Consider the following 27,998-nt stretch of genomic DNA (forward strand, 5'->3'; position numbering starts at 1 on the left):
CCTCAGTAGTTGGTTTCCAGTCCACCTACACACCCCACTAACCACCATCAGAAAGGTGGACGGTTCGGTGACCGAGATGTTTCGGTCCTCGACAAGTCAGCGGGTTTGTGCTGGACTATTGCGCTACCAATCCCTGACGGCAAGTCCACCCAGCAGCACACTCCCACTGCCCCGCCGGTGTGTGCCCACGCCGCGCTCCTTCTGCTCATCTCCGACAGGCGGAGAGGCGAACAAGCCTCTGAAGCAGTGGACTCTGGTGGTGAGTCCGTTCAGCACGGTGCGGGTCCGGCTGCATGGCTGCAACATCTCCGTCCACCCGCTGGACCCGCACGCCTTCCCCGAGGCCAACCGAGCCTTCGTCACCGTCCACGGGACCAGCGCCGACCAGGGTGTCAAGCTGGATAACTTCCATGTGCACTATGATGAGCAAAGCAAAGAGCTGGCTATCCTGGCCGATAGGGTCAATAGCAATGTGTCTGTTGAGCTGGCAGCACCTATCAAAAGTAGTGAGTATCTTTATGGCATTGGCGGTGGTTCTCAACGTGGGCTCCCGAGTCCACCAGGGGTCCTTGAAGAGGTTCCAGGTTGTCAAAGTGGGGGTCGGGGACCCCCAGGAGTCATTAAGGGGGTTCCCCAGCAAAAAGGGGGATAACTTATTTTCACTATAATTCCATCCACAAGCAAAACAATGGGAGAATGTATGACTGTTTTGGTCATGGGTGGGTTTTATACACACTCTGTAATAAAACATCTAAAAGCAAAAAAATCCTATCAGATGGGGGACCCTGGGACAAAATCTTAATAACTAGGGGTCCATGGTCTAATTTGTGTCATTTTAGGGGTCCTTGGTATGAAAATATTTGAGAATCACTGCCCTAATGGTTTCAAAACAACTGCAGACAGATGGTGGATGCCACAAGAGAGCCTCTCGATTTAAATATTAAGCAGCTGCTTAAATCAGTAATGATACTAATTGTATGTGTCTGTGTCTTTGTGTGTCAGATCTCTACATTACTACTCAAGGAAAAGGCAGTGTGCAAGTCAAGAAAATGGAGTGTGACGTCTGCAAGGTGCAGACTGAGAAGGGCCACTGTGTGCTCCATTCTGTCAAGGTGGGCTAGCCTACATCAAAGCACATCAACCAACGCTTATTGCAGCAGATGCATCTTAAAAAGTATTTTCTGTTTTGTACAAAAGCAGATTGTGAGTTCTCTCAAATGTCAAATAAAACAAGGGCAACTTCAGCCCAGGACCACGTTGGCACTGATGACATCATCACCGTTATCCATTCCTGACTGACTGACTGAATGAATGCCTGACTCACCCCAAAACACCTTCTCTTGACCACACGCGTGGTAAAAACCACTGTGTTCTGACCCTAATGTGAAAAGGCTATCTAAGGCTTGGGGTCAGGCTGGCATTTTCCGGCTCCCTGTCCTCCACTCACTGCTGTCTCTCCCCTCACAGGGTCATCAGGTGGAGGTGCAGTCACATGGAGGACATGTTACAGGTGTGGGCACTATCCACGGCAACGTGAACATCAGCACAGGTGGAGACAGTGTGAGTCTAGAGAGCTTCACATGATCTGGTCCTTGTTGGTTGTTACACTCAGTAGTCATTAGGGGGCAGTACCAGACCAGAACAACACTTTCACCCTGCATGCATGGGTCTCAAGGACCCCTAAACTGGCACAAATTAGACCACAGACCCCCATTTGATAAGATGTTGTCCCATGGTCCCCCATCTGATAAGATTTTTTTAGATGTTTTATTACAGAAAGTATGAAACCCATGACCAAAATAGTCATACATCCTGTCATTGCGTTAATTTATGGATGTATTAGTGAAAATAAATTATCCTCCCTTTTTGCCGCGGACCCCTCACAGCACAGACCCCTGGGGGTCCCCGGACCTCACTTTGAGAACCCCTGCAGTAGACTACATACAATTTCAGTGCTGTTCAGTGATTTGTGTGTGTTTACAGGCAGTGGATGTGAAGAAGCTCCAGGGCACCACGATGAACGTGTCAACAGAGCATGGCCCATTGAAAGTCAAAGCTATCTATGCTGAGTCCACCTCCGTCTCCTCCTCCTCTGGGAGAGTGGAGCTGGGCCATGTACATGGTGAGGAAAAACAAAACAATTATTTATCCCTCATCATGACATGAGGGATAGCTATTGTTTTTTTTATGTCAAGGGTCTGCACGGTTAGTGCTACTGCTAAGTAAACAAAAATCAAAGTATAAACATTGTGTAAACTGTGTGAGATGAGATGCTAGTTTGACATCAGTATTCCTAATTACATTTACAAAACGTGTATTTACAAATTATGTCGTAAAATGTCTAAATTAATTAAAATAACATAATAATAAAATGTATTCACTGTATGAAACATGCATACATATTGTAATTTGGAATAAACCGTATATAGTTCAAATGCAATTTTCTTACTAATGGGTTGGCCAATCAATCTGAAACTGCACGTCATGGACATTGAGCATTGGCACCAGGCAGGGACTGACGAAGCAGACTTTTCCATTTTGCCAAACTTAAGCTATTTATTAGCATTTTTGCCATTTTTGGCAAGTCTGCACAGAGTGGCCCGTGTATCCCCGGGTATGGATTCGTAGTTTATTATTGTTTGTTTTGGGTTAGTCGTAAAAAGTGTTGGCTGTAAAAGGTTAGTCGTAAAAAGGGTTCGCTGTAAAAAAAGACTAAGGGGACAGGAATTTGGATCAAGGACAGTGACAGCTTTGTAGCATAAAGTTGAGCGGAAGATGTGTCATCCATATAGAATTTTAATTTCTTCCTGACCTAGATGAGCCCCTCTTCCTAGAATATATGGAAACAATTATCGTGTTAACTTCAATGATATAGGTTTACTGTAAGCACAGCCTGTGAAGAGCCGCTTTCCCTGTCAACAAGTCCATATTCTATCCAGTGTTGGGGGTAACTCATTACAAAAGTAACATATTACATGTAATATATTACTTTTAGCAGTAACTCAGTAATATAACTTATTACTTATAGGATTTTACTTATAGGCGTCATGTTTTTATGAGTCATATCAAGTTACAAATTGAGATAAAAAATTTTTTTTAATCAAAGCACATATTTAAATAAAGTTACAATCATTTCCTAATCAAACTGTATTTAATGCAAATAACCACTACAGATGACAATAACAAAGGAAAAGAATAACATTTAGAATTTTGGATGGTTTACACTGACTTCAAGGCGGTTGAAATTATTTTTCGGGATGTTCCGGGGCAGCGATGTCATTCTGCTGCTGCTGTTGTTTTGGTGAAAGTAATGCAAAAGTAGTGTAATAAGTAACGAGTTACCCTACACAGACAGTAATATTGTAAAGTAACTTATTACTTTCAAATGAGAGTAACTAGTAATTTGTTAGTATATTACACATTGAAAGTAACTTGCCCAACACTGGTTCTATCATCTATACCTTTTTAGATATGATGTACTTTGTCTACTAGAAACTGACAATGCACTGACAGGTAGTTACACTAGTTAATCCTGACTTTGTGTTTTCATTGATTATAAGGCAATGCCACTGTGAAGAGCGTTTCTGGAGATATAATTGTAGGTAAGCAAGCTGATTTCCTCATTTTGCATTGCAAAATATATAGAGTGGAGCACACCCAAAAAGTTTGAAGAGGTGCAGACTAATGTAAAGTCAAAGTAACATAAAGAAAAGAAGTCGCACACTCAAAATCTCCTCTGCTGTGTTTTAATGGTTACACCAACATGTTTCGGCGAAAGTGCCTTCGTCAGGGTGCAGTCTGCACTGCACCCTGACGAAGGCACTTTCGCCGAAACATGTTGGTGTAACCATTAAAACACAGCAGAGGAGATTTTGAGTGTGCGACTTCTTTTCTTTATGTTACTCATTTTGCATTGCACAATGAACTAGTACAATGTCTATATTGATCGCTGGTATAAAAAATACAAAATACAAAAAACGTGTTTTGCTTGCTTTTCCTTTATAGATGGCTCGAGTGGCTCGATGAATGTTTCCTCTCACAGTGGAGACATCGATGTCTATGTGGGGGACAGTGGCAGTGCTGAAATCCACAGTCAAGAAGGTAAACTGATGAGAAATATCAAATACGGTAGTTTTAAGAAGGCTAATCACCTTATTTGGTCTAATCATTCCTAAATCCTCCTTCCTATGCGCATCTCCCTTGAGTCTCCCTCCACTAACTTTACCTACCATTCTCATCTCTCTATCCCTCATTCTTTTGTAACACGTTTGTTCCTCCTGCTCAGGAGCAGTGTGCGTGCGCGTCCCCTCCTCCATCACAGCAGGGGTAGAGCTGAGTGGAGCCTCAGTGGATATCGGCCCAGAGGTTCCCCTGCATGGAGTGGAGCGCAGCACGGCCGAGGGCCAAACCACAGTTACTGGTGAGTCATCATCAGTCTTCAGTACAACGCCACACTCCAAGACAGTGTTACTGTATAGTCTATGACTCAGGGTTGCCACGGGTCTGCAAAGTGCTTGAAAGTGTTTGAATAAAAAAAAAAACTACCTGAATCTCTGAGTTTGAGCCTTGTGCGCTCTGTCATCTCAAAATCGATGGGCGAGGCTTGATACACTTGTTTCCTATCTACAGTATCACTGTGAGTGCTGCGCTGTCAAGATTGCTTTGAGTTCATGTTAAGTGTTAATGATTCATTCCGATGTGTAGGCATGACTGGGAACAAATTTGCATTTGAGGACTTACGAGACTGGTACTGTATATGTGAACATCTCTGAATTATTGGCCTGTGATTTTGAAATAATTTGTCCTTGAAAACTGCTTGGAAACTCTGATGACTAAACTCCCCAACACCTAAAACCAGTATAAAACAGCCAAACAGCAGTCTGTTCTCCTTTCACTCCTCTGCTCAGACCACCTGTTTGTCTTGTTGTGCCTCTGTCCCAGGCTACATCAACAGTGAGCCCCAGGTGGAGCAGTGGGTCAAGGCTCAGGCAGGCAGAGGCTCCGTCAGGCTGAAGACACAGAGCTGGTTTGAGTCGCTGAAGCTCGGAAACTGAGTTATTATGAGCTATGGGCTTTTTGGAGGCTTGTGATGTCAGTGCACCGGAGGGAGGTTTTTACGCTTGGTTCACACCACAAGCATCTCAGAAGCAGTGTTGAAGCAGCGCTTCACGCAAGCTTCCAGCAGGAGCCTTGCCATTCACACCAGAATCACTCTGTTTTTGTCTACGCCGCGCTCTGTTTTTTGCCCGGCGCTGGCCTGCCCCCGCTCACAACTTGCATTGACTCCATGCCTGGCTGCTCGCGTGCAGTGTGGCTTCACCGTGGCGTGGCGTGTGGCTGGTGTGATCGGTCTCGCCTGTTAATGAGGACGCTGAAATGAAACTGCCTCCGCGCTGTGTTGCTTCAGCGTAGGATTGGCGTCTGGTGTGTTTGGCCCCTTATTCTTCTTAAAAAAAAAGAAGAAGCAGACAGCCAAATAACCACTGCAGCTCTCGAGGACTGGACTCACCTTTCTCTAAAGTCTTTCAAACTCAGGCAGTTCGTGCGGTCTGGATCATAAGCCATTACACAGTACAGCTGTGACGCATACTGTATAACCATGCACCAGTGTTGGTTTATGTTGAACTGGCATACGGTTTTGAATGACCGATTGATTAAATGATTTCACAAAATGTATATCAGAAAACCATATTTTAAGAATAGTATGTTTATTATTACTGTACGTGCAATGCTGACTGTTGTCAGAGTAGCTAAAACTGTTCATGGTGTGCACTGTGCATGTCTTCTGTATGGCTCATCTGTCTACAATATAGAACTCTAATTGTACATCTGAAACTGTTATGACTGTATAATCTGTGACATCATTGAGAAACAAAACCTGGAGCTGCTCCATCAGCAGTGTATTGGAGACTTTTTCAGCATGAAAAGGCACATTTAGGTCAGTCAAGTCAAGTCAAGTCACAGTGAGTGTACAGCATTTGAGAACAGTGTTCTTCAAATCATCCCTGTTCTCCACTTGACTGTTATTGAGCATTATCTGATTCATACAAGGAATTTAAAGATGAAGAGAATGTTATGAATCTTGACACCATTAGCTGCTTTTTTCCTACAATCCTCTCTGTGCATTCAGAGTGAACTAGAAGTTATCGCCACAAATGTGCTGTTGAACTGTGCACGATCTGCACTTATTTTGGAGCGATACATGTTTTCACCAAATGAGCTTCATGTCAGTTTAGTGTCAGTTTAGTCTCTGAAGCAGAGAGTGAGCCTGGGGTCAGCAGGGTTCAGTTTCCTACTGGTTGTCAGTAGAGCAGCTCCAGCCTTTGTCTCCTCATGAAAATACAGATTAGTCTTTGGCTCGGGTCTCTTGCGCCTCATTTTGGGAGAGGCTTGTTCATTTTCACACATCCAGTCTCAGCTTCCCAACCTCGTAGGAAACACATGAATATTCTGTGGCTGTGGATGTTTGATTGTTGAGATGTGTTCAACCTTGAAACTTCACAAGGTTGGCTAGATCAGACCCACTGGTCTAGTGGCTTGGCTTTGTTCAATCATAACAAACCAATTTGCGATTGTCTATTTCTGAATAAAACAAATCCAAGCACTCCTAGAATGTCAGTGACTGACACAGGAAAAATTTTAATATGTACTGTACTATGTTTATTGAACGTATGTGAAGATATGATACAGAAAGGCTTTTTTCCTTTTGTTTTTGTAGATTATCCCAAAGATACAAAATGTATTTCTGCTGTGATTGCCAAAATGTATATGAAGTAATCTGACCACTATTTAAAGTTGTGTTTTTATTAAAAAATAATAATATTAATAATTATAGAGACCTGTGGGTATTCAGTTCCTGCTTTTGTCGTCCACGAGTACTGGCTCCTCCCCTTCCCAAGTGTCATCATCAGTCTTGCCAGGTTTTCTGATTGGCTGCACCATCTGGCCCATGTTGTTGTATCCAAACCAGTAGGGCGGGTCCTCGTTGCTATGCTCCCAGTGCTGCACACGTGGCTGCAGCCTCAGAGCTGCCAGCCTGATGGAGACATTCACCGGTCACTATGTAGAGTTTTCACTACAGCACCTTCACTGCACAAGGTCTGCAGGTGTGTGTGTGTGTCTTACTTGGAGATGCCGCTGCAGCAGGCCATGGTGATGGAGGTGAGTGGAGGACAGCTCCTCTCTAAGCTGCGGAGGGAGCGATCTGTGAGGAGCACACACCCGCTCACATCAAGCTCTCGCAGGTACTGAGCTCCACCTGCCAGATACTGCGCCGCCATGTCTGTCATCTGAGGCACGGCAGGAGAAAACAGGAAAATGTGGCATGGATGAACAGTGGTGAAACAGAATAGACTCAGGGAACATTCGAGTGTGTGTGTGTGTGTGTACCTTGGGACATCCTGACATTTGCAGTGAGACTAGACCTCTGCAGTAGAAAGAAAGCGCTCTGATGGCCGCGTCAGACAGAGCCACACAGTGAGACACGTCCACATGTTCCAGGTCTCTCACATGCTTGCAGAGCTTCTACCCTCACATGAGAAGAGAGCGAGAGCAAAACGGGATGAATTGATGAGAGACAGGACGTGAAGTGATGAGAAAATAAACGAGAGAGGAACAGATCTACAGGTAGACAAACAGTGGGGTGTGTGTCACAGATTTTTGTTTTGTTTTGTTTTGCTCCCGATGTCTTCAGTATAGCTAGATGTGTACCTCTAAGCCGATGTCTGTGATATAGACACACTCGGCCAGAACCACCTTCTTCAAGTGAATTCTTTCGAGAGCGCCCAGTCCCTAAAAATACAAATAGCAAGTTACAGGCTGTTGACCAAAAGGGCTACTTTATCATTTTCTTTCTGAGAGAATGCTCCCATCAGTGATTTTTCTCCTCATCTGTGAAGTCCACAGGTGAGTGCAGACATGCACACAGCACCTGATCCTGGATGTTACAACCGCTGATGTCCAGGGAGCAGATGGAGCTGCCACTCAGCCACTCCAGACCAGCGTCAGTCAGGTTCTCGCAGTAACTCAAATTGAGGTGGTGCAGTTTACTCAACCTGACGAATTGTACACGCACACGCACACGCACACACACACACACACACACACACACACACACACACACACACACACACACACACACACACACACACACACACACACACACACACACAGAGCTGCTAAGTTTCACTGCACAACAGACCAGAGAGATGTGTCTGGGTGAGTGTGTGCAGTCAGATACCTTTGAGCAATCCTCATGGCAGAGATGTCGTTGATGTCGCTGCAGTGACTCACGTTCAGCTCTCGCAATTTAGAGGCAGAGGAACTTTCAGTCAGATACCGAATGCCCGTATCGCCCACCCTGAAATACAAACACAGTGAACACTAGGGATGGATGATGTATCGAAATTCAATATATCTCACTGCAAAAATGTGACAATAAGTATCGTGGGGCAGAAAAATGAATCACGATAGCTAGTAGATACATTTCATTCTGCTGTAGTCATCACAAATGAGATGGCTTTCCATTGTTGTATACATTTTGGCAAGCCAATGCCATTGCTAGAAAAATGTACGGCGCAGAAATCGACGTAATTCTACGGTTATACGTTGTTGCCACTGAACGTTTATTGCATCGTATCGTGGTTGTATCAAAGCCAGCGTGAACCCCATATCACGTATCAAATCATACAGTGAGATAAACGCACACACACACTTGTTGCAATGTGAGATGTCCAGGTAGTGCAGGTTCTTGAGGCTGGCCATAGATTTGAGGCTGGCATCAGTCATTCTGGGGCAGTCTGCAGCATGGAGCCTGCGGAGGCCTTGCGAGCTGCGACACAGGGCCCTCCAGCCCATGTCTGTCAGGCGGTCGTTACCTGGAAGACACACAGGTGTGGAACAGGCAGAATAACAGAATGCCTTTTGCTGTGCATAATAACGGAATTACAGGTCGCAACAAAACCAATACTGTCTCACCCTCTGTACTGAAGGTCTTGAGTTTAGCAACTTCAGCGATGGCTTTGAAGGCGGCGTCAGACAGATGAGGAGTATCCAGAAGAGAAACGGCAGACAGAGAGCGACATTTGGCAAGAAGAGCCTGTTGGACAAGCCTGAGACTGAGAGACTGACGGCAACTTTCTTCTCTTGCTGTGAGGAAATGGCATGCAGACATTTTGAACAATAAATACTTCATGAGTTGACAGCATGAATTCACTCTTCTATTCCTTTGGAGCCATTTTGCTTTATTAGTCACAGACTCACAGTAGAGGATTTAGCCTTACTGGTACACGTTCTACCGACTGAGCCACCGGGGTCCCATGTTCTATTCTATTCCATTCTATTCTATTCTATTATATTCTATACATCTGTGCTGGGTATTCTCTGTTGAACATTCCACAGCTGTGATGTTATACCTGCATGAAACATGAAACATGAAATATGTGTTAGCATGTGTAAGTACATAATACTTACCAACACACAGCTATCTGACAGAGTGGGCATGTCATTGATCACAATATCTTTGAGTAAAGGGCATCCTGCAGAAATGTATCTGAACCCATTCACTGTCATCTGGAGGGAAAGAGAGGAAGAGAGAAGAAAAATATTATTATCTCTATGTTGGAATTTAAACCATCTTGGCTGGCTGACTTTTCCCTCCTTATCATCTAGTAAATTGAAAGCATCTGGAGCCAACCCAACAACACACTCCCAGAGGGAAATGTGTTAGCTTTATAATGTGCTTTATACGTGGATGTGTGTTGAGGCGTAATGTTATGGAGTGTGTGCGACACGTGTGTGGGTGGGCATGGCCTGGAGGTTTTTTTTCTTCTATAATCCCAACCCTCCACTCTCTCTCTCTCCTTCAGATCTGTCCATTCTCCCGGGAAAAGAGTTTGAGTGCAAGCCTAAACTTGTGTACGGGAACGCAGGAGGGGAGTCGCAGAGAGGAGTGTCTACATTTATTCAAAGGCTGTGTGTGTGACCTGAGTGCAGCGGGAGTGGACAGAGGAGAGAATATATACGGTGCAGAACAAAGAGGCGCACAGCAACTGACCTGAGTGCAGCCGGACACATTGAGGTGGATGAGATTGTAGCAGCCCTTCCCTGTGCTCAGGTACTGGAAACCCTTATCTGTGACTCTATAGCAGTAGGCCAGACTCAGGTACTGGAGGTTCAGGCAGCTCCTGTACAAAACGAGGAGTTTAGGTTAGTGATACAAGAAATCAAAGACAAATTACGTGTGTTTAAGCTTTTTGCAAGTTATTGTTGTTGTTTGTTTTGATGTTGATTTTTAGCCAAGGGAAAAGTGCAGAGGTGTATTCTGGAAGCAGTGCACATCATCAGCACACACATCACATTTTGACTGAACGTGGATACTTTTAAAGTCTTGTCAGGGGAAATGTGACATTTTCCCCCAAAAAATATTCTGCATGGCAATAACGGTTTTGAGTTGAAATAACTTGCATACTTGAAAAAGGTTGTGTACTGAAACGTATATTAAATTATGCTTATTGAGCAGTTGAAGCGAAGACAATGTGTATCCCGTCTTCATAATGAGTTGAAATAACTTAAATGCTTTGAAAATCACATAAAAGTCTACCAGTTTAGTTATGAGAGCAGCATCCACTCCTCTAAATAATAACTATGATATAATGGCACTGGTTTGTTTTCAGACATGTAATACAAGCTTGCAGTCGGCTGAGGATCAGAACTGGCGCTGATTCTGGGAACGTAGGGGCAGGGGCCCAGAAAGGGGGCGTCATATGGAATTTTTGGATCATTTGGAATGAGTGAGCTGGGGGACAGCATGTGTTTACCTGGATAGCTCTCTCACAGCTCTGTTGGTCACAAGTGTGCAAGACAGGTTCAAGTAGAGAAGGCTGGGACAGCCCTCCACAATTCTCTGAACCATCATGTCCTATTAAAGAGCACAGTCAGAAATATCAAGTCCTGTTCACTCAATATTGTAATGTTTCAATGTAATGTTTCACAAAAGTTAAATTATTTGCTCTGAATATATAAATGGCCATAACAGTGAATACAACATTATTAAAATTCAGATCAGCAACTGAAGACAGATGTGGTGTGTAGCCCCGTATTCACATGTGGTTGTCATTTTACATTGGGGGTAGCCTCTAGTGCACAAGCACGTTACACAAGTAAATAGCAAAGCAGATCACGTGAAGAAAATCTCTGATAATTGACGTTTTCTTGGAACGAGGATTATGTAATCATCCAGACATTATCAGTTGTTTTAAACAGGGTTTTTACTTACACTGATATTAGTGCACTCTGACACATTGAGTTCCTGGAGATTTCTGCATTGACCTGATGAGAGCAGAGAGCAGACACGCTGGTGGTTAAAAACTGTACATTATTAGAAATATTTTAATTAGAATTCCTCTGACGGAGAGTGCATGTGTGCTTCCTGAGCATGCAGTGATTTATATTTTCGAAGTTGTCATAATTTTGAAATCTCCAAGTAATATAAGAAGTTATGTAAGACTATGTATCCTCACAACAGGGCACCTCACAGTTTTCTGCTGTATTTCAAAGCTGTATACATTCTAGGACTGTCCCTGTCTCTTATATAATACTGTGCTACCTCGAACTCTCTCTGCAGGGTAAACAGCAGCTGTGCTCCATCAACAATAACACTCTTGACCCTGGACCCCTGGCTTCTGTTTCCAAACCCACTTTCCATCTCAAGCTTGTGCTTTGGCCCCAGCTCTTCTCACTGAAGAGAGAATAACAGCTGCACTCAGGATGCATGTGACCTCCTCTCTCCTCGTGGTCCTCTGGCTCCTCCTGCTTCTCCCATCTGCTGAGATGAAGAGAGGCAGGGGTCGAGGCGTCAGAGGGGCGAGACACGGCCTAACGCGAGACAGGTACAGATTTTTACCCTGGGGTCCAGTTTGTTCATTCTGTTCATTCACCTACTCTGAAAGAGACTGTGACATTCATGCATGAAACATGATGTGGACAAAAGTTGTTCTTGTGTTTGAACACTCCATCAGGGTAAGAGGCGCAGGACGCCACAGCAGATCAGGCCCCTCCAGACTTGTGGCAGCTGCCTGCGCAGAATCGACCGAAAATGGAGACGTCTTCGTGGACTGCCAGGACCGACAACTCAAGTCCATCCCCCCCACAAAAACCTGGTCCCAAGAACCCAAACACCTCCTTCTAGCCCGCAACCGGCTCAAGGTCCTTCGCGAGGGGGCCTTCGCTGGCTACGAGGGTTTGGAGAGCCTGGACCTACAGCAGAACCAGATCTCTATGGTGGAGGAAGGGGCCTTCGAAGGCTTGACGCGCCTCAGGCACCTGCTGCTGCAGCACAACCGACTGGGCACGCTCAGTGAGGAGGCCCTTATCCCCATGCCGAACCTGCGCTACCTACGTCTCTATGACAATCCCTGGAATTGTGTCTGCCAGATGGACAGCCTCATACGCACCCTTCAAGTACCAAGCAACCGTTATCTAGGAAGTCATGCCAGGTGAATGCCGACACCAAAGGCCTTAGAGAATAATCTATCTCTCTGATTCCACGTGTACAAGCCATTAAAGTGTCTCAGAATGATGAATATACATTATTCAGATATTTTACTGGGAATAACACTTTAGTTTCCTCATGATATCCCCATGTATTTCATCCGCCAGTTGTGCTACGCCCGTCAGGCAGAAAGGCAGAAAGCTGAAGCAGGTTGATGTGGAGCTGCTCTGTCGGGAGTCAGACCCCAACGGAGACCTACAGGGTGACCAAACAGACCCCCGAGACACTATAACGCCCGTTCCATACCGCGTCAGACCAGATGCCACCACCGTGTGCCACACCTACCTTTTCCCCCAACCACGGCTGAACTGCAGTAGCAGAGGTTAGCTCACAATTACCTTTTGTTTTGACACATCATTTTTATGACTAATTGTGCAAACCTGTGCCTCACCATATTTCGGTACAGTAGGTTCGACACGTGTTTCTTACGCAACAGCGGGGTTAGGAAAAACTACCTATCGAGCTCCATTGCAGAGGAGACATATGCTCATGATTAACTAGCTCACCCTGGACCCATGACTGGAACGCCAAAACCTCCATTTCTCAAAGGAGTTTCAGGGCCAGACACAGAACTGGCAAAAGAGAAGCAGCTGCTTTGGCAGGTGTTTTCTACTCTGTTTGTTTCCTTTGCGTCTCATGGAGTCCACCTGTTATAAACTTGGACATTTGGAAAGTATTAGCTAAATAACGTTCTTGTCAACATGTTTTTTTCTATATGGTAAAGCTAATGAGCAAAAAAACAGTTTCATATAACTTAAGAATATAAAATCAAGCCATGTGTTCCGGCTATAATGTAAGCCTATTGGCAGAGGGCCTGGACTTATATTGTAAGCCTACTGGCAGAGGGCCTGTACATTAGTAAGAAACCCAGATAATGGTCAGTTTTACAGTTGCTGTACTTGCAGTGCTTACAATTATCCTTTTTCACAGCAGCCATTTTGTGCCTAAAAGGCAGGGTAAACACAGAGCAACCAAAACATTAATGAGGGTTTTCAACTTCCAATCTATTTAGGTGTTCCAGTGCTGGGCAGTGCTGGGGGCCCTCATTAATGTTTTTGTTGCAACTGTGTTTACCCGGCACAAAATGGCTGATGTGAAAAAGGCCCTTGGCTCAAACTGATTTGACATCATAGTTGTTTGTTTCTCTGCAATTTCCGCCCCACTTTGTCCCACATTGTGAGATTTGTGATGATTTTGGTCAGTAATGATGTCACTGATGATGTCACAATGTCATCAGTGATGCGAAGTTGGGCAATTGTGCACTGTGCATGCCAATAGAGCAGACGAGGCCATGCAGTAGCCGAGCTGCGGGTGATGCTGCTCAGCGGGCGAGCCCGCACAGCGGGCGAGCTTAGGAATCAAGCCTAGTTTGACAAATTTGCAGTGTATAGAAGAAAACACCATAAGAATACAAATACTGAACAAATGAATGAATTTCAAATAAACTTTTTGTAAAATAACCAAAATTGACTAACCCAAATAGCCCCCTCTCCCTCTCTCTTTAGGTCTAACACAAGTGCCTCCAGGTATTGCAGAAGATATTGTTCATATGGATCTGTCCCATAATAACATCACTCACCTCCGAGCCAGAAATTTCCAAGGAGCCAGGAGCCTCAGGACTCTTAACCTCAGCAGTAACAACATGGCGCGCATTGACACAGGTAGAAGTCTGTGTGTGCATGTATAATGTATGCTTAATCATTATCGGTATTCACTATAATATCCAACCTACATGAACAGAGTTGTGTTTTACTTTGGTTGATAGATAACATGGATTGTCGAAAAGTTTATAGCATCCTATACAACTGGTAGGAGACATCTGCTTTCCTTTTTAAAGGGGAGTGGGCATTCTGCCATCTTTGTGTATACAGTATTATCTTTATTTAGATGGCGGAAGACGAGAGAGAGGCTTACACATGCAGAGTGATTATCATACAGTTGAGTGATGCGGATAAAAGTTGAACCTCGGCCCAGGGCCCACACATTCCAGCAGGAGTGTCAAAGTTGACTGGCAGAGCCACTGGCTTGTGCCTTTCTTAGTTAATGATACACTGCAACAGGTATGTCTAAATATAAGCGTAATTAATGATGGCAACAGGTCCTTTCTAAATAGAAGCATACTAATAGAGACACTGCGGAGCGCGTCGTCTTTCAGAAACCACAGACCGAAACGGGGGAAACAAAAACTCCCCCCCTTAACCCTGGCGTTCTTCTATGTCACGTGTTGCACACAAAGATCATATATACGGAAGATGAACACTCCAACTTACTTCCTTGACAGCTAGATCCTAATTTTTCTTTTCGCCAATTCTCAATGGCTTTCTTGTTTTGCTCGGGAGTACAAAAAACTTTAATTGGCGATTTTTTACATTGCTTGTCTGCACAGCCCACCACAGAACAGCTTTTAGCTATGTGTAATTGAAGGAAAATGACACTGGTGTATGGAAGTGAATGGAGAGCTTTCCCCCGTGATGGCCGTGGCCTATTTCATGCAGTGTCTCTATGATGGCAACAGGTCTGTCTAAATATAAGCATACTAATGATGCTGAGAAAGAAAAAAGTGGAAGGGCTAAATGTATGCTGCATTCATCCATCACTTTCTTGTTCCCTCTCCAAGCCTCTCTGTTTGGCCTCCTGCACCTCCGTGAGCTGGACCTGTCAGATAACAGCCTGCACTTCGTCCAGTATGGTGTTCTGGAAGACCTGTACTTCCTGTCACAGCTTAAACTGGGAGGAAACCCCTGGGTGTGTAACTACAGGTGGGTTCTTCTGCGGAATTTAGTTGTGTTGTTGATGGCTTCAGGTCCACATCCTGACATTTTAGTACAAAGTATTTGAATTTACATAATTTTGTTATAAATATGCATAGTGGTTGCTATTGGCCGATCGGCAGTTGGGGCTGACGTTTATTTGTGCTTTCCCAGCGAGCATTTTTCGGTTGAAAAGACGTTTAAAAAACGTTTAGGGTCAACGTTGAAAAAACGTGCAAGGAAGGTTTGAAAGTGAAAGTTTTTTCACCCACTATTTGCAGACGTTTATTGAACGTTCACATTTAGACCATATTTCACCAGGTTCTTAAATTAAAAATTCAGCAGCGCACACGGGATTCGAACCCCGCTTTCCCACATTCAAGCCAGTCCGCTTAACGCGCTGAGCTATACATTTCCTTAGGCTGGTTTCACACCGACGACCCAAGCCTTGCCTATGCCTTGCCTTTACCCACGCTTTTAAATAGGCGTCCGTTTTAGTCAACGAGGCTGTGTACACCGGCCGCCTGAGCGTGAACCCTGCGTGTACCCACGCCTTGCCTGTGCCTTGCCGATTTTATCGAATAGGCGAGAGTTCTATTTTCACGCCGACAAGGCGCGTGCAGGCAGGCTTTTCTGTCAAGCCATGAAAGAAAAACGCGACAATATCCGTGGGAACTGGCAAAGTCAACTGAATTTCAAAATAAAATGGAGTTTCTACAACAGTATTGAGCAGAGAGAGAGAGCGAGAGAGAGATTGACGGGTGGCTATCACGTGGGGCTTTCTCCCTGTCGGCAAACAAATCTTCATGAGAGAGAATAGCGACCGAAGAAGCAAGATGGACAATGTTGTTGTGCCAGCACATATTCTTGCAAGATCACCTCTCTAAAATGTCCGACTATAGTCAGACCTGGTTATACATATCCAGCATCAATAGAACATTAAATATATCAGATTTATTTTACCTAGAGGCTACCCATGACAATTCTGGACAACACGTGAAAAAATACAGTCGGGAGAGAGGAGAGGCGCTTGTGACTCGGCTCCAGGTTCGGCGTGCAAAAGGCGTGCGGTGTGATCGCAAAAGCGTGTAACAGGTTCACGCCCAGCTCGGCGTAGGCGTGGGTTGAGGCAAGGCAAGGCGTGGGTCGTCGGTGTGAAACCAGCCTTATACTCTATAGAGAGCTGGGCACATATATACTCTATCTCGCACACAACTTGTAGACTACATGATTGTCGACGATCGGGAGTTAAGTTATTTTATGTGATGTGTACGAGACTATTATATTAATGTAACAGACTAAAATTATGTTGTGTGTGTGTGTTGTCTATAAGCTGTAGCCTATGGCTTCAGAGGTTACTTCATTTAACACCAGAGACTGAGGAGGTACACAGAGCCTTGTATACAGTCTGTTACAATAACATAGCGTTCCGCACTTGGTGCAGACCGGTGCAGACTTGCTTTGGTCTAGTCTAGTCAGTCACGGTTAGTATAGCTAGCAATTAAGTACTTGCCCATGCACGTTGCGGCAGGAACTGAATTCATTATTTTATAGTATTGCGCTAAACTATTAACCATAGTTGTGTCCTGGAAGCTTTTTGCTGGCACCACATAGCCTATATAGTCCCATATTTATGATATTTCATGTGACATAAAATGCGTTGAAATGTAGTTTTCGTATAGACCAGATTTCAACGCTCAGTTACACAATAAAATGGACAAATGCCAATCCACACACTATCAATATTGCCTCTATTCCAAGCTACAACAAATGTTTTAACAATATGATGAACCAAATTGTGTTTTTTTACACGTTGACGTTGTAACCGCATTTTAGCCGGTTGAAAAGAGGGTGAAATTAGGTCTTAGACGTTCAAACCCAATATCACCCAGATTTCAACTAAAAATCAACGTTGAAAAAACGTTTTGTGCTCGCTGGGTTAGAACGTAACCGTTATGAAACAATCAGAAAATAATATTTAAATCGTGTGATGAACTGGAATTTGCCACCTTGCGCTGTGCTCATTCTGCTCAAAGTTCAAATTGTATAAACTTTGACCTATTGTAGAAACTTTGACCTACTTGCCGCTGACCTCTCTCCACTCTACCTCGCGGTGAGAAAAGAGAAGAGCAGCCGAGCTGCGGGCAAGGCCGCGCTGCGAGCTGCAGGGCTAGCTCAGCGAGTTGCAGGACGGACGAGCCCGCGTATCGGGCGAGCCTAGGAATCAAGCAGGCATAGGGCGCGAGATCCCTAATTGTTGAAACACGTATACCCGAGTGTTGAGCAGCAGCAGGCAGCTGAATGAAGCCTGTGACACATAGCTAGCTCAAAGTTCAGTTCACACAGCTTAAAATGAACTAGTTCATGTTCATAGTTCACAATTTAGAATTTTTAACTAAGCAGGATAAATCTGGGTGGTAAAGTGAAAAAGCAGCACTTGCCCCTCCCTCATTAACACCACTGAGGTGCCCTTGAGCAAGGCCCTTAACCCCAACTGCTCCAGTGGAGCTGATCAGTGGCCAGCAGATCAGACTGTGTTTGTACTGGTCAACTTCCAGGTATGAATGTGTGTGTGTGAATGTGAACAGGGCGCTTCTGAAAAGAGAGCATTGCTCTCAGTGAGACCCCCCCTGTATAAATAAAGGTAAAAAAAAAGAAAAAAAGAAAGAAAACACAAATTAACAGTTCACATTAATTTCTTACATTTTTAATGAGCTGCCCTGAGCTATTCTTTTTCAATAGAATCCTCAATATTGCAGTCAGACAATCTTTTTTCTGTAAGTCATATGGGGATGATATTGATGGACTTACAGATTGTGTCACGGACTACATTAATTTCTGTGTTGATAACATACCCAGCAGAGAAATCCAGTGTTTCCCTAACAATAAACCTTGAGTTACCAACAACCTGAAAGCCCTGTTAAACCAGAAGAAAAAGGATTGTATTGAAGGCGCTCGAAAAATCAAAGAATCTAATCCTCACAGTTGCACCAGAAGTTTCTAGATGTGCAAGGGCCCTCTGTTGCATGTAGATGACCTCCTGACCTGATGATATAGTGGAGGTTATAGGTGCAGGGGTGGAGGGAGGAGACTGGGGCACAGACAACAGACAAGATGGGGTGGGCCTGTCAAATCTGTTAAAAAACACATTCAGGTCATCAGCCAGGTCCTGACCTCCATCAGGCAGCGATCCTCCCTTACGTTCTAGACCTGTGATGTTCCTCATGCCTGCCCAGACCTGCTTCACTCCATCCTGCTGCAGCTGTTGTTCCAGGTTGTGCCTGTAGGCTTGTTTCCCCTCCTTAATCTTCACCTTCAGCACCCTTTGGAATACCTTTGCTCTTCCTCTCCACCTCCCTGAAAGCCTTTTTCTTCTGGTTTAACAGGGGTTTCAGGTTGCTGGTAACCCAAGGTTGATTGTTAGGGAAACACTGGATTTCTCTGCTGGGTATGTTATCAACACAGAAATTATCTGTAAGTCCATCAATATCATCCCCATATGACTTGTCTGCAAGATTGAGGATTCTATTGAAAAAGAATAGCTCAGAGCAGCTCATTAAAAAATTAAGAAATTAATGTGAACTGTTTGGGACTGTTGGGGTTAAGGGCCTTGCTCAAGGGCACCTCAGTGGTGGTGGTAATGAGGGAGGGGCAAGCGTTGCTTTTTCACTTTCCCACCCAGATTTATCCTGCCGTTTAGTTCAAAATTCAAAATTGTGAACTATGAACGCAAACTTGCTAGAGGAATCCCCCCATCCCCCAGGCTAGAAACACATCAGCCAAAACTCTAGGGTAGAGTTACTCTTTGATTGATTGCAATATGAACGTCAGCCATTTCCAAATCGCAGAAGCTGCAAATAATTGCTTAAATAGAGGGCTGTCCAAACTGCTGTCTAAACAACATGTTTTAGTTCATGAATCAAGTAAAATATTGGTAAAAACCTTTCATCATACTTAAAGTCAATAAATCTGACAGAAAACACTGACATCCTGTTTTTCTTTTTACATACCTGTAACCACTTTTCTTTGGTCACTTTTAAAGTTCTAAACAATTCATGACAAGGAAAGCTCACACTTCTCCAACTTCTGTCAAATAATTACAATTAATAATTTTTTGTACGCAAAAGGCAATCAAGCTTTTTTTGACGCAAGTGAAAACTGAACAAATATATCAATTTTTCAGCATCCACTACATGGTGTATTGGCTGCATCTGCACCCGGTGGTGAAGCCCTCTGGCCTGCGGTGTCAGGCCCCTCTCGAGCACATTGGAGAGAGTGCGGAGGAGTATGTACATTCCTACAACAAAGAATGCCCTAAGGACAGACAACACAGCCAGACGGACCCGGACGATACGGACCCCGAGCTCTGGAACACATCACAGGAGCTGCAGGAAGAGCTGGAGGAAAAATTGGACCCCAGCTACTTGTGAGCACCCCAGAAATACCGGATGAAGCTGTCCTGACTGAAGTTTATTGTTTATTGTGGATCCTGACTGAAGTGATTATTTGACTGATGACTTTTAAAATGCTTCCACTTTCTACTTTCCCGTCAAACACTGAAAAATCTGTATCAGAAGGAGGAACTTTTTTCAGTTTTGCTCTAATGTTTTATCAGTGTTTTATTTTTCATAAAAAAATATAAGAATTATATCAACTTTTCTGCTCTTAGGCTAATTATTGATATTATTGTGAGAGAAGTATCATTTGTACATCTGTAAACTATAAAAATGTGTATTTTTTTAAACATTGGAAAACATCTGTCAAGGGGAATCTGGAATACTCACCGATGCATGTTAAACTGGACGACATTAAGGACGTGCATCCACGCATGTTGAGGTGGATCACAAACGGGCGGTAGTTCTGCAGAATCTGCTTCACCGTGCGGTCAGTTATCCAGTCTTTCTCCACAGAGAAGTTGATCTGGCAGAGCCACAACATTTTGAGAGATCATTCATACTCCTGCATGAGTCTCGTGTTTGTTTGTAAATATACACAATTAATGCAACAATCCATCTCAGTAATGAGGTACAGACCCGACTCCATAGCAAGCCTGACCGGATGACGGCTTTCCACGTGCAACACACCTCGGCACATTTCAGCCAGTCGCGTAACTCTAGATACTGAAAGATCTGAGGGAAAGCAAAACATACATGTTTTTTCTCCTCCAATAATGCAACTCTAAATATATTAGCACTTTATGGTATTCAGTTTTTCCACAATTTCTATTTTCTATGCAGGAAAAAAACACACCACCTGACAGGGAAAATTTTAATCACATTAGCTTTTATTTGGACAATCACTTATTAATAATATATTCATATAACATACACTTTCATTTAAGTGACACATAGTTAGCCTAATACACAGAGTTATTGTGCATACACAGACAGACAGGCACCATATTTCTATCTCACAGGGAGCTTCCCTGTCACCACCAAACCACAACTGCCCGCATTCTCCCAAGCTGCTCTAATTGCCAAAATGCATGAAAATGCCTGAGGTATGATTTGTAGACGTTGTTATCCCCGCTGCAACTAATATCAGTGCTTGACAGTTCATGAAGTTGTGGAGATAAATTTACGTGTGTACATGGCCACTTTCTTTCTCCAAACATAGTCATGCCGAAGCACTATTTACTGAGAGGGGTGCTGGATAGACAGAGGAATGCCAAAACTCTGCGCACTCTGTGCCAGAACATTGCACACTAGCTAAAACAAACAAGGTGCTAAGACTGGAGGGTCTAATAATAGCCCACTAAGAGAAAATGCTCACTAGGGTTTCTTTTCTTATTTCTTTTTTTTGCACTTTGCCTTTATTGGATTAGTCTGGAGCCGTTTCCAACACTTCTGGACCTGGGGGGCGTAAACCAGTGGTGTAAACCAATGTACATGTGCGGCAAACAAAATATGTGATATTGTAAATCCGTGAAGTTTCTACAAGAACATCTTCGAAAACTTTGTTTGGTACGTCCATCCTTTGTTTTGTTGCTTGTTTCCGGTGTCTAGGGCGGGGTCTAGGCCGGAAACAGCCGAGAGGTGTAATTCAAGTATAATAGGAACCAGGCTTTTCTCCTCTGGAAGAGCCATGCGAGGATATTATTGGATAGGACAATGAGTAGACAGGAAAGCAGGGGGGGAGAGAGAGAGAGAGAGAGAGAGAGAGAGAGAGAGAGAGAGAGAGAGAGAGAGAGAGAGAGAGAGAGAGAGAGAGAGAGAGAGGGGAGGCCATGCAGCAAAGGGCCACGGGCTGGATTCAAACCCCGGTCGGCTGCAGGATAGACTGAAACTTATGGTATGCGCTCTAGCAGGTAAACCCACCGGGGTGCCCTGGGATTTTTAAACATATTTATAAATGCAAAATATGGAGGCGCTGGAATAAAACATTTATCGAATATTTTAGGAATTATACAATAAAGATATTATGAATAGAAGGGGCGAACAAGCTATTCATGCTACTCCTCTAGTAGAAAATCTGCACAAAACACACAAGAAGCCGTTCTGAAACACGGTGATAGATTCCTGAGAGGGAGTCCTCCTATACACAGCCTTTACCATGGTAATGGCTAATGGGCCATATTAGACCATAATAAGCTGCAACTGACTTTAATCAACTGACCTCAAAGAGACTGGGAGTATGTTTACAGTAAAGTCCACTTAAGTCTTACGCAACAGATATGACCTCATCGCTAATTGCCTGGAGGCCTGGGAAGTGAAGTTAAACCCAGGGCTTATCTAACGTGTGTGAGCTAATCAGTCTCATGAAACATAAGGAAAAACATATGGATACTATACAACAGGGAGAAAATGGTGGAGTAAAAGTGAAATACTACATACTGCCAGGTTGGAGGAGCGGGTACCTTAAGTAAGAGTTTGCTAGGCAGCGCTGATAATCCATCGCATCCTTCTCCAGTCTGATGCTCTTTGCTTCCCATTTCAAGTAAACCCATGTCCAACTTCTGGAAGTGATAAGTACATCAGAAGTCGATGAATGCATCAATACACATACACACCCACACCAACACATATATAAATGATTTTGGAAAGGTCCTCAATCTCTTTGTCTGAATGGCATTCATACAGTACATACCTCAAAGTACTCTTTTGTCTTCTTTGAGTCCTTCACAGCGCAGCGCCATGCAACTATGATGCGTTTAAGGCAGATGCCTTTTAAAACTCCCTTGAGTTTCTCAATGGCAACTGAGTTGGAAGGGAAATTGAAATCTCGTTTGAAACCCCCCAAATAATACGTTTGAATTTAATCAAATATATATGATACCACAATGGCTAGATGTGGGCTAGACAATGGTAACAATATCATGATCACAGGTAGTGTAAATGAACGTAGTGTATTGTATTCAATCTGCAAAACAACTTGAGTTTCCAAAAGTGTAAAGTAAAGCTATAGAGTTAAACAGTGGGACAAAATGAGTCACTGGAATGGTTGTACAGTGCGAATGACTTTCAGTTTGGACACAGTTCTTAACCACAGTGTATGTTTTCTCTGGCAATATACTTTGTACAGTCATAGTTTGGAGGAAAAAAAGTTGATCACATCAGCCTACACCAGTGGTTCTCAGAAGTTTTCACATCAAGGACCCCTAAACTGACAAATTAGACCACAGACCCCCATTTGATTCAGATTCAGATTTACTGCCACAGTAAGTAATGAGATTACATCTGAGGAATTTGACTTAGTGTAAGGATGCAGCGTAGTGGTCCCATCAATAGTTAACAATCAATTATTATTGTTTAAACTTTTACTTTGGTGTAGGACTCCCCTCATGTTACTTCCTTGAGCCGGGTTGTAACATGAGGGAAGTCATAGACCAAGGTGAAAGTTAAAACAATAATTTTACTAAAACTAAGGGAACATAACTAGACAACACAAACTACATTAAACAAATGAACAGAACAGAACAAAATCAGAACAGGATGAAGGTCTTCTTAAGCCCAGTTTACACCAAAGATTTGCAACGAGACGAAACTGTTGCAGGGGAAAGTTGCAGCGGTGTAAACTGGCACATCTCATCTCGACTCCAGCCCGCTGATGGCGTCGCCAGCCATTCAGCTTGTCAATTCCCAGGGGCTGGTTGCAAGCTGTTGCAAGTTGCAGCCAGTCTCGTCGTGAATCTTTGGTCTAAACTGGGCTTAAAGCCCAATAGACCCTTTTCGTGGGGGCCATTTTGAGTCGAAAAGGCATGATTGGAAGTTGGAAACCCTCATTACTGTATTGCGTGCCTTGCACCTGTGTTTACCCTGCCTTTTCGACACAAAATGGCCCCAGTGAAAAGGGTCTATGAGGGCACCGGGCCCAGGTGCACCCAATCAGCCTAAAGACCCCAACACCAGGCTCCTGCAAGACAGAGTGGGAGGGTCATCAAACTCTTAGATGTTTCATTACAGAAAATGTACAAAACCCATGATCAAAATAATCATACATTCTTTCTGTCATTGTGTTACTTTAGCCCTTTTTGCTGGGGACCCCCTGGAACCCCCTCAAGGACACCTGGGGGTCCCTGTGCCCCACTTTGAGAACCACTGGCCTACACTAGTCATTATTAGTACTTTTTTGCTCAGAAATGCAAATCTGGTCACCTACCTGTCTGCGTCTTCTTGCGAAGTTTTACCCAGTTCAACCATTTGGCGAGTGCGACCCCCTGGCGCTTCCTCTCATAGTGCTCCTTTGCAATGTCCATCTTCAGATCCAGCTCCACGACATCGCTCTTCCTTTTTGCGATGAACCTCTTCCACCTCCTGTCCCCACCCACAAACACATCATCATTAATTCAGTAAACAGGCAGGTCGCCAGGGAACTCAGCCACTCGACAAGATAGGAAGCAATGCTGTGGAAAACATATTCACAGATTAATTCTATGCATTGTGGCATTATCCCAAATTAGCTTCTTCTAATAATTATCTCAACTGAAGTGGGTTTTTAGTTATTCAGATGGTACTTAGTGGTTGGTGGGACAAAAGGCCCCATAGGCCGAGGATGCAGGTCTCTATACTGACAATAGGAAGGTGAAAGGGAATCTAGGAGATTGAATGACCTGGACAACTAGTGATCAAGTGAAAAGGTTAGGGACTTTCATTCACATGGGTCAAATTACTCAGTACTACTTGAGTCAATCTCTCTTAGTATTATAAGGAGATTTTTTTATTTTATTTTTTATCTTAAAAATATATATTTTTATGGATCTATTGCAAGAATCTAGTGCAAGGCCTTTTTTTTTACCATGTGCACAGCCTGCGCAGCGCATGGTCAAGAGAAGGTGAGTCAGGCATTCAGTCAGTCAGGAATGGATAACGGTGATGACGTCATCAGTGATGTCATCAGTGCCAAACTTGGGCTGTTGAAATTGATGATGTCATCAGTGATGTCATCAGTGCAAACATGGGCTGTTGAAAGATGTAGTTTCCTCGAATGGAAACTACATCTTTCAACAGGCCATGTTGAATTGCATGAGTTGCATGAGGTCGCCTGGTTGCTACATGACGCACGTGGTCCTGGGCCGAAGTTGCCCTTGTTTTTTAAATAATAGGTGAAAGGGCTTACAGGGGTGCCAATTACGACATAATTGCCTCTGATTTGATTATTAAAGGTTTGAGTAATAATAACTTAATAATTAATCACTAGCTCTGAAAACAAAATTATATGAAAAATACAGAAAACAGACAACTATTCTACAATTTATTAGAAAAAATGAAATACAGTATACAAGTAGTATAAGTAATAAAGTCAACATAATATTTTCAGTTTGTGTAGCCTGCAACCAACGTTTCTAATTCAAAATACATATTGGTTGGTTACATTACATTATTACATTACATTACGTCATTTGGCAGACGCTTTTATCCAAAGCGACTTACAATAACACATTTTTGTCAGCACTAGAGCAATCAACTATGCAAAACAGTCTATGACAGCTACAACTTCTGAAGGAATAGTAGTAAAGTTTAGTTGTTGTTTTTTGAGAGAGAGAGAGAGAGGGAGGGAGTGAAAGATGTTAGTTCAAGAAGGGCCCAGATGGAGCCTGAAAAGGTGTGTCTTTAGTCTTTGCCGAAAGATCGGCAGTGATTCGGCCGTCCTGACCGAAGGTGGAAGCTCCCACCTTCACACCATTGAGGTGCCAGGGACAAGAAGAGTCGTGAACGGGATGAGCTGATGGTTAAAAAAAATCTGGTTTAGGTTACTGAGACATGATGTTGATTCTTGACGACTGCTGTATTTGAAGTTATCTGTGAGTTATGAGGGTCTCCCCTACGAACACCGGCATTTGGCTCAGACAAGTCTGAAGATTAGTGATTCAAAAGTTATTAAACATTTAACAATAGCTATTTTTAGCGGCGGGCGGCCATAAAATTTGATTGCTCAAAGAGCATTCTTTGCTAGCCCTCGCGGGCCACATAATGCTGGGCCGGATTCGGCCCCCGGGCCTTGAGTTTGACACATGTGGCTTAGCATGTCTCATGAAATGTTATGAAATGACTTGAATGTGACCCAAATAGACTATGTTCCAAAAATATTATCACACTTAATCTATCTTTCTGTCAATCAAGTACAATTTAATTTGCATCTACCCAAGACTTTCTGGCTCCTCCTGTGTTTGTGTAATTAGGTTGATTTCCCCACAGCATCAGCTGTGTGCAATCAGCCAATTCTAATCAGCGTGGGCTGAATCTGAAAAGTGTTTAGTATCCTCCCTTGTATTTTCCCTACCATTCCTCACTCACAAACCCCCCTGAGGAATTCCATGGAAGAAGGGTGAGGTTTAACAAATTAACAATTAGTACTGGGCCATGAATGAGCTGAGATGCCATTTCCTGACAGGCTCTCACAGTGAGACTTGTCTGGGGTGAGTTTTAATAATCAAAGGGCTGCTGCCACTGCTGTCACTTGGTGCTGTGGTTGAACTCACTGCCATGGCTCTTCCATTTGGGTAAGTAGAACAGGAGTGTTCTTGAGGCAAATCTTGGCCCATTGCTAAGTTATCTTTTTGTCTAACTTTCATGTTTTTCAGGGGTCCTTGGTTTTGTCTTCTGTTGTTCCGGGGCTGCATTTGTTTTCTTGCTGAAGAAGGTTAGAATTTGATATCATTCATTCCATTTAACTTGGAACAGGCCTGGTCAACCAGATGCATTCATTGTAGGTGTCCATTTATCCCCTGCTAGGTAACAATGTTGCACATCCTCTCGGTGATGATGAATTCAGCAGCCATGGAGGTGGACTTGCCCGGCGTACCTCAAACCCATTATATTATGTCGCATCTTCAAACACTGGCCATGACTCTGTTGATGAAAGGGATCAGATACAAGCTTTGAGACCCCAGAGTTTTGTCTCCCTTCAGAGAGAACCGTCCCATGCCCACAGAAAGGACAGGAGTCCCACTGGAGTGAGGTGGGTGCAAAGCAAACCTCCCTCCGGATTTGAGCAAAATAATATGTTTTTTGTGATGCCCACCACACCCTTGGTGCAAAAACATGAGTCTGCCAATAATGGTTATGATCGACACCCCCATGGCATTTTAAGGGATGGCCAAAGAGAAAAGGAAGTTGCGGACGACGGCGTCAGTTTCCCAACTATGCAACATTTCAAACAATATGTAGAATCTATGAAGCGCTCCTTCCTGATTCCAGGAAGTGACACGGAGATACATTTTCAAACAGCCCAGGAAGCTCTGGAAAATGAGGTGATTTCTAATGGTCAGTCTATTCGAGAGGAGTCTGACACTGGCGATGTTGAGAAAAGGCCTTCTCAAAATGACACCAGTGAAAATGAAGTTTGGAAGGAACCTCAAAATGCAGTGTTTGAACAGGGTGCCAACTACCAAATGCCAGGAGGAAGCCTCTCTGTCCCTGATCCTGCCAGTGATAACAGCCAAGACTCTGGACCAGACCCTGTTTTCTACCCTAGCCCTGATTTAGCAGCAGTGGAACATGTTTCAAGTGCTGCTGGAACTTTCTCTAACGTTGATATTTTTAGGCAACACATTAATAGATTGGAAAGTACTGTCGATGTCCAGAGTGAAGATAAACAAAGTCCACTTCCCTCTAGCTTGTCTTTTAGTGGCCATATGACTGCTGCCCAGACAAACCCTCTAACCAGCCCATCAGAAGGTCTCAGCCACCATTCAGTTAAAGCATCTGCCCAGACCAACCCTCTAACCAGCCCATCAGAAGATCTCAGCGACCATTCAGTTAAAGCATTTAATTTAGACTCTGAGCAAAATAGCAAACAGCCAAAATATAAATATCCATCTTATAGTATCTCTGATGGCGATTCCTTCAGACACTACAGAAAGCCATCTGGTGAATTTAATAAACCCAGCAACCAAGTCCTCCGAGGTCAGAAGCTAAGTAAAGTGCCTCTAGCTGATGTCCCCGCTGCACACAAGCCCTCATCCTTCAGTTCCTCCACTGAACAAATCAAACCTAGTTCTTATGGCACAAGTTTGTACGTCAAAACACCCAGGGGCAATCTCCATATTCCAGCTCAGCTGCCCAAACGTACAGAGAAACCGGTCCCATCAGTTCAGACACACTGGGTCCGTGTTGGCAAAGAGTCAAAGGACAGAAACCGCCCATCCAATGTCCAGCTGCCTGTGCCTATTGGTTTTGAATCCAGCTCCAATGACCTCTCACCTCGGAGTGGTGGTGGTCGTGTCAGTCTCCAAACAGGCAGCAGCTCTCATGTCCCTC

The 27,998-nt window shown here is 43.8% G+C and overlaps 3 protein-coding genes across 3 annotated transcripts; 2 read left to right on the top strand and 1 right to left on the bottom strand.

Annotated features, from left to right (window-relative positions):
- The first annotated feature begins 56 nt into the window (after window positions 1-56).
- Window positions 57-6,777, top strand: fam185a (family with sequence similarity 185 member A). Its single transcript, XM_083655051.1, has 8 exons — window positions 57-506; window positions 1,003-1,112; window positions 1,468-1,560; window positions 1,984-2,122; window positions 3,561-3,602; window positions 4,006-4,101; window positions 4,286-4,420; window positions 4,942-6,777. The coding sequence occupies exons 1-8, from the start codon at window positions 77-79 to the stop codon at window positions 5,052-5,054; spliced, it is 1,158 nt and encodes a 385-aa protein (XP_083511177.1). The 5' UTR covers window positions 57-76; the 3' UTR covers window positions 5,055-6,777.
- Window positions 6,778-6,849: 72 nt separating this feature from the next.
- On the bottom strand, window positions 6,850-27,991 carry fbxl13 (F-box and leucine-rich repeat protein 13; the record flags this gene model as incomplete). The annotated part of the gene is made up of 18 exons (XM_083654723.1): window positions 6,850-7,036; window positions 7,126-7,289; window positions 7,390-7,524; window positions 7,711-7,791; window positions 7,931-8,054; window positions 8,240-8,359; window positions 8,714-8,876; window positions 8,977-9,097; window positions 9,472-9,570; window positions 10,055-10,184; window positions 10,818-10,918; window positions 11,276-11,328; window positions 20,085-20,220; window positions 20,334-20,429; window positions 22,157-22,255; window positions 22,387-22,496; window positions 23,899-24,053; window positions 27,942-27,991. 18 exons carry the CDS (start codon window positions 27,989-27,991, stop codon window positions 6,850-6,852), a joined length of 2,124 nt encoding a protein of 707 aa, XP_083510849.1.
- LOC310793164 (leucine-rich repeat-containing protein 17-like) lies at window positions 9,993-19,878 on the top strand. Its single transcript, XM_083654923.1, has 7 exons — window positions 9,993-10,114; window positions 11,624-11,888; window positions 12,018-12,494; window positions 12,658-12,872; window positions 14,056-14,211; window positions 15,168-15,309; window positions 19,484-19,878. Exons 2-7 carry the CDS (start codon window positions 11,767-11,769, stop codon window positions 19,728-19,730), a joined length of 1,359 nt encoding a protein of 452 aa, XP_083511049.1. The 5' UTR covers window positions 9,993-10,114; window positions 11,624-11,766; the 3' UTR covers window positions 19,731-19,878.
- Window positions 27,992-27,998: the final 7 nt, after the last annotated feature.

This window comes from Poromitra crassiceps (assembly GCF_964638095.1).
Source record: "Poromitra crassiceps genome assembly, chromosome: 18".
Taxonomy (NCBI): domain Eukaryota; kingdom Metazoa; phylum Chordata; class Actinopteri; order Beryciformes; family Melamphaidae; genus Poromitra; species Poromitra crassiceps.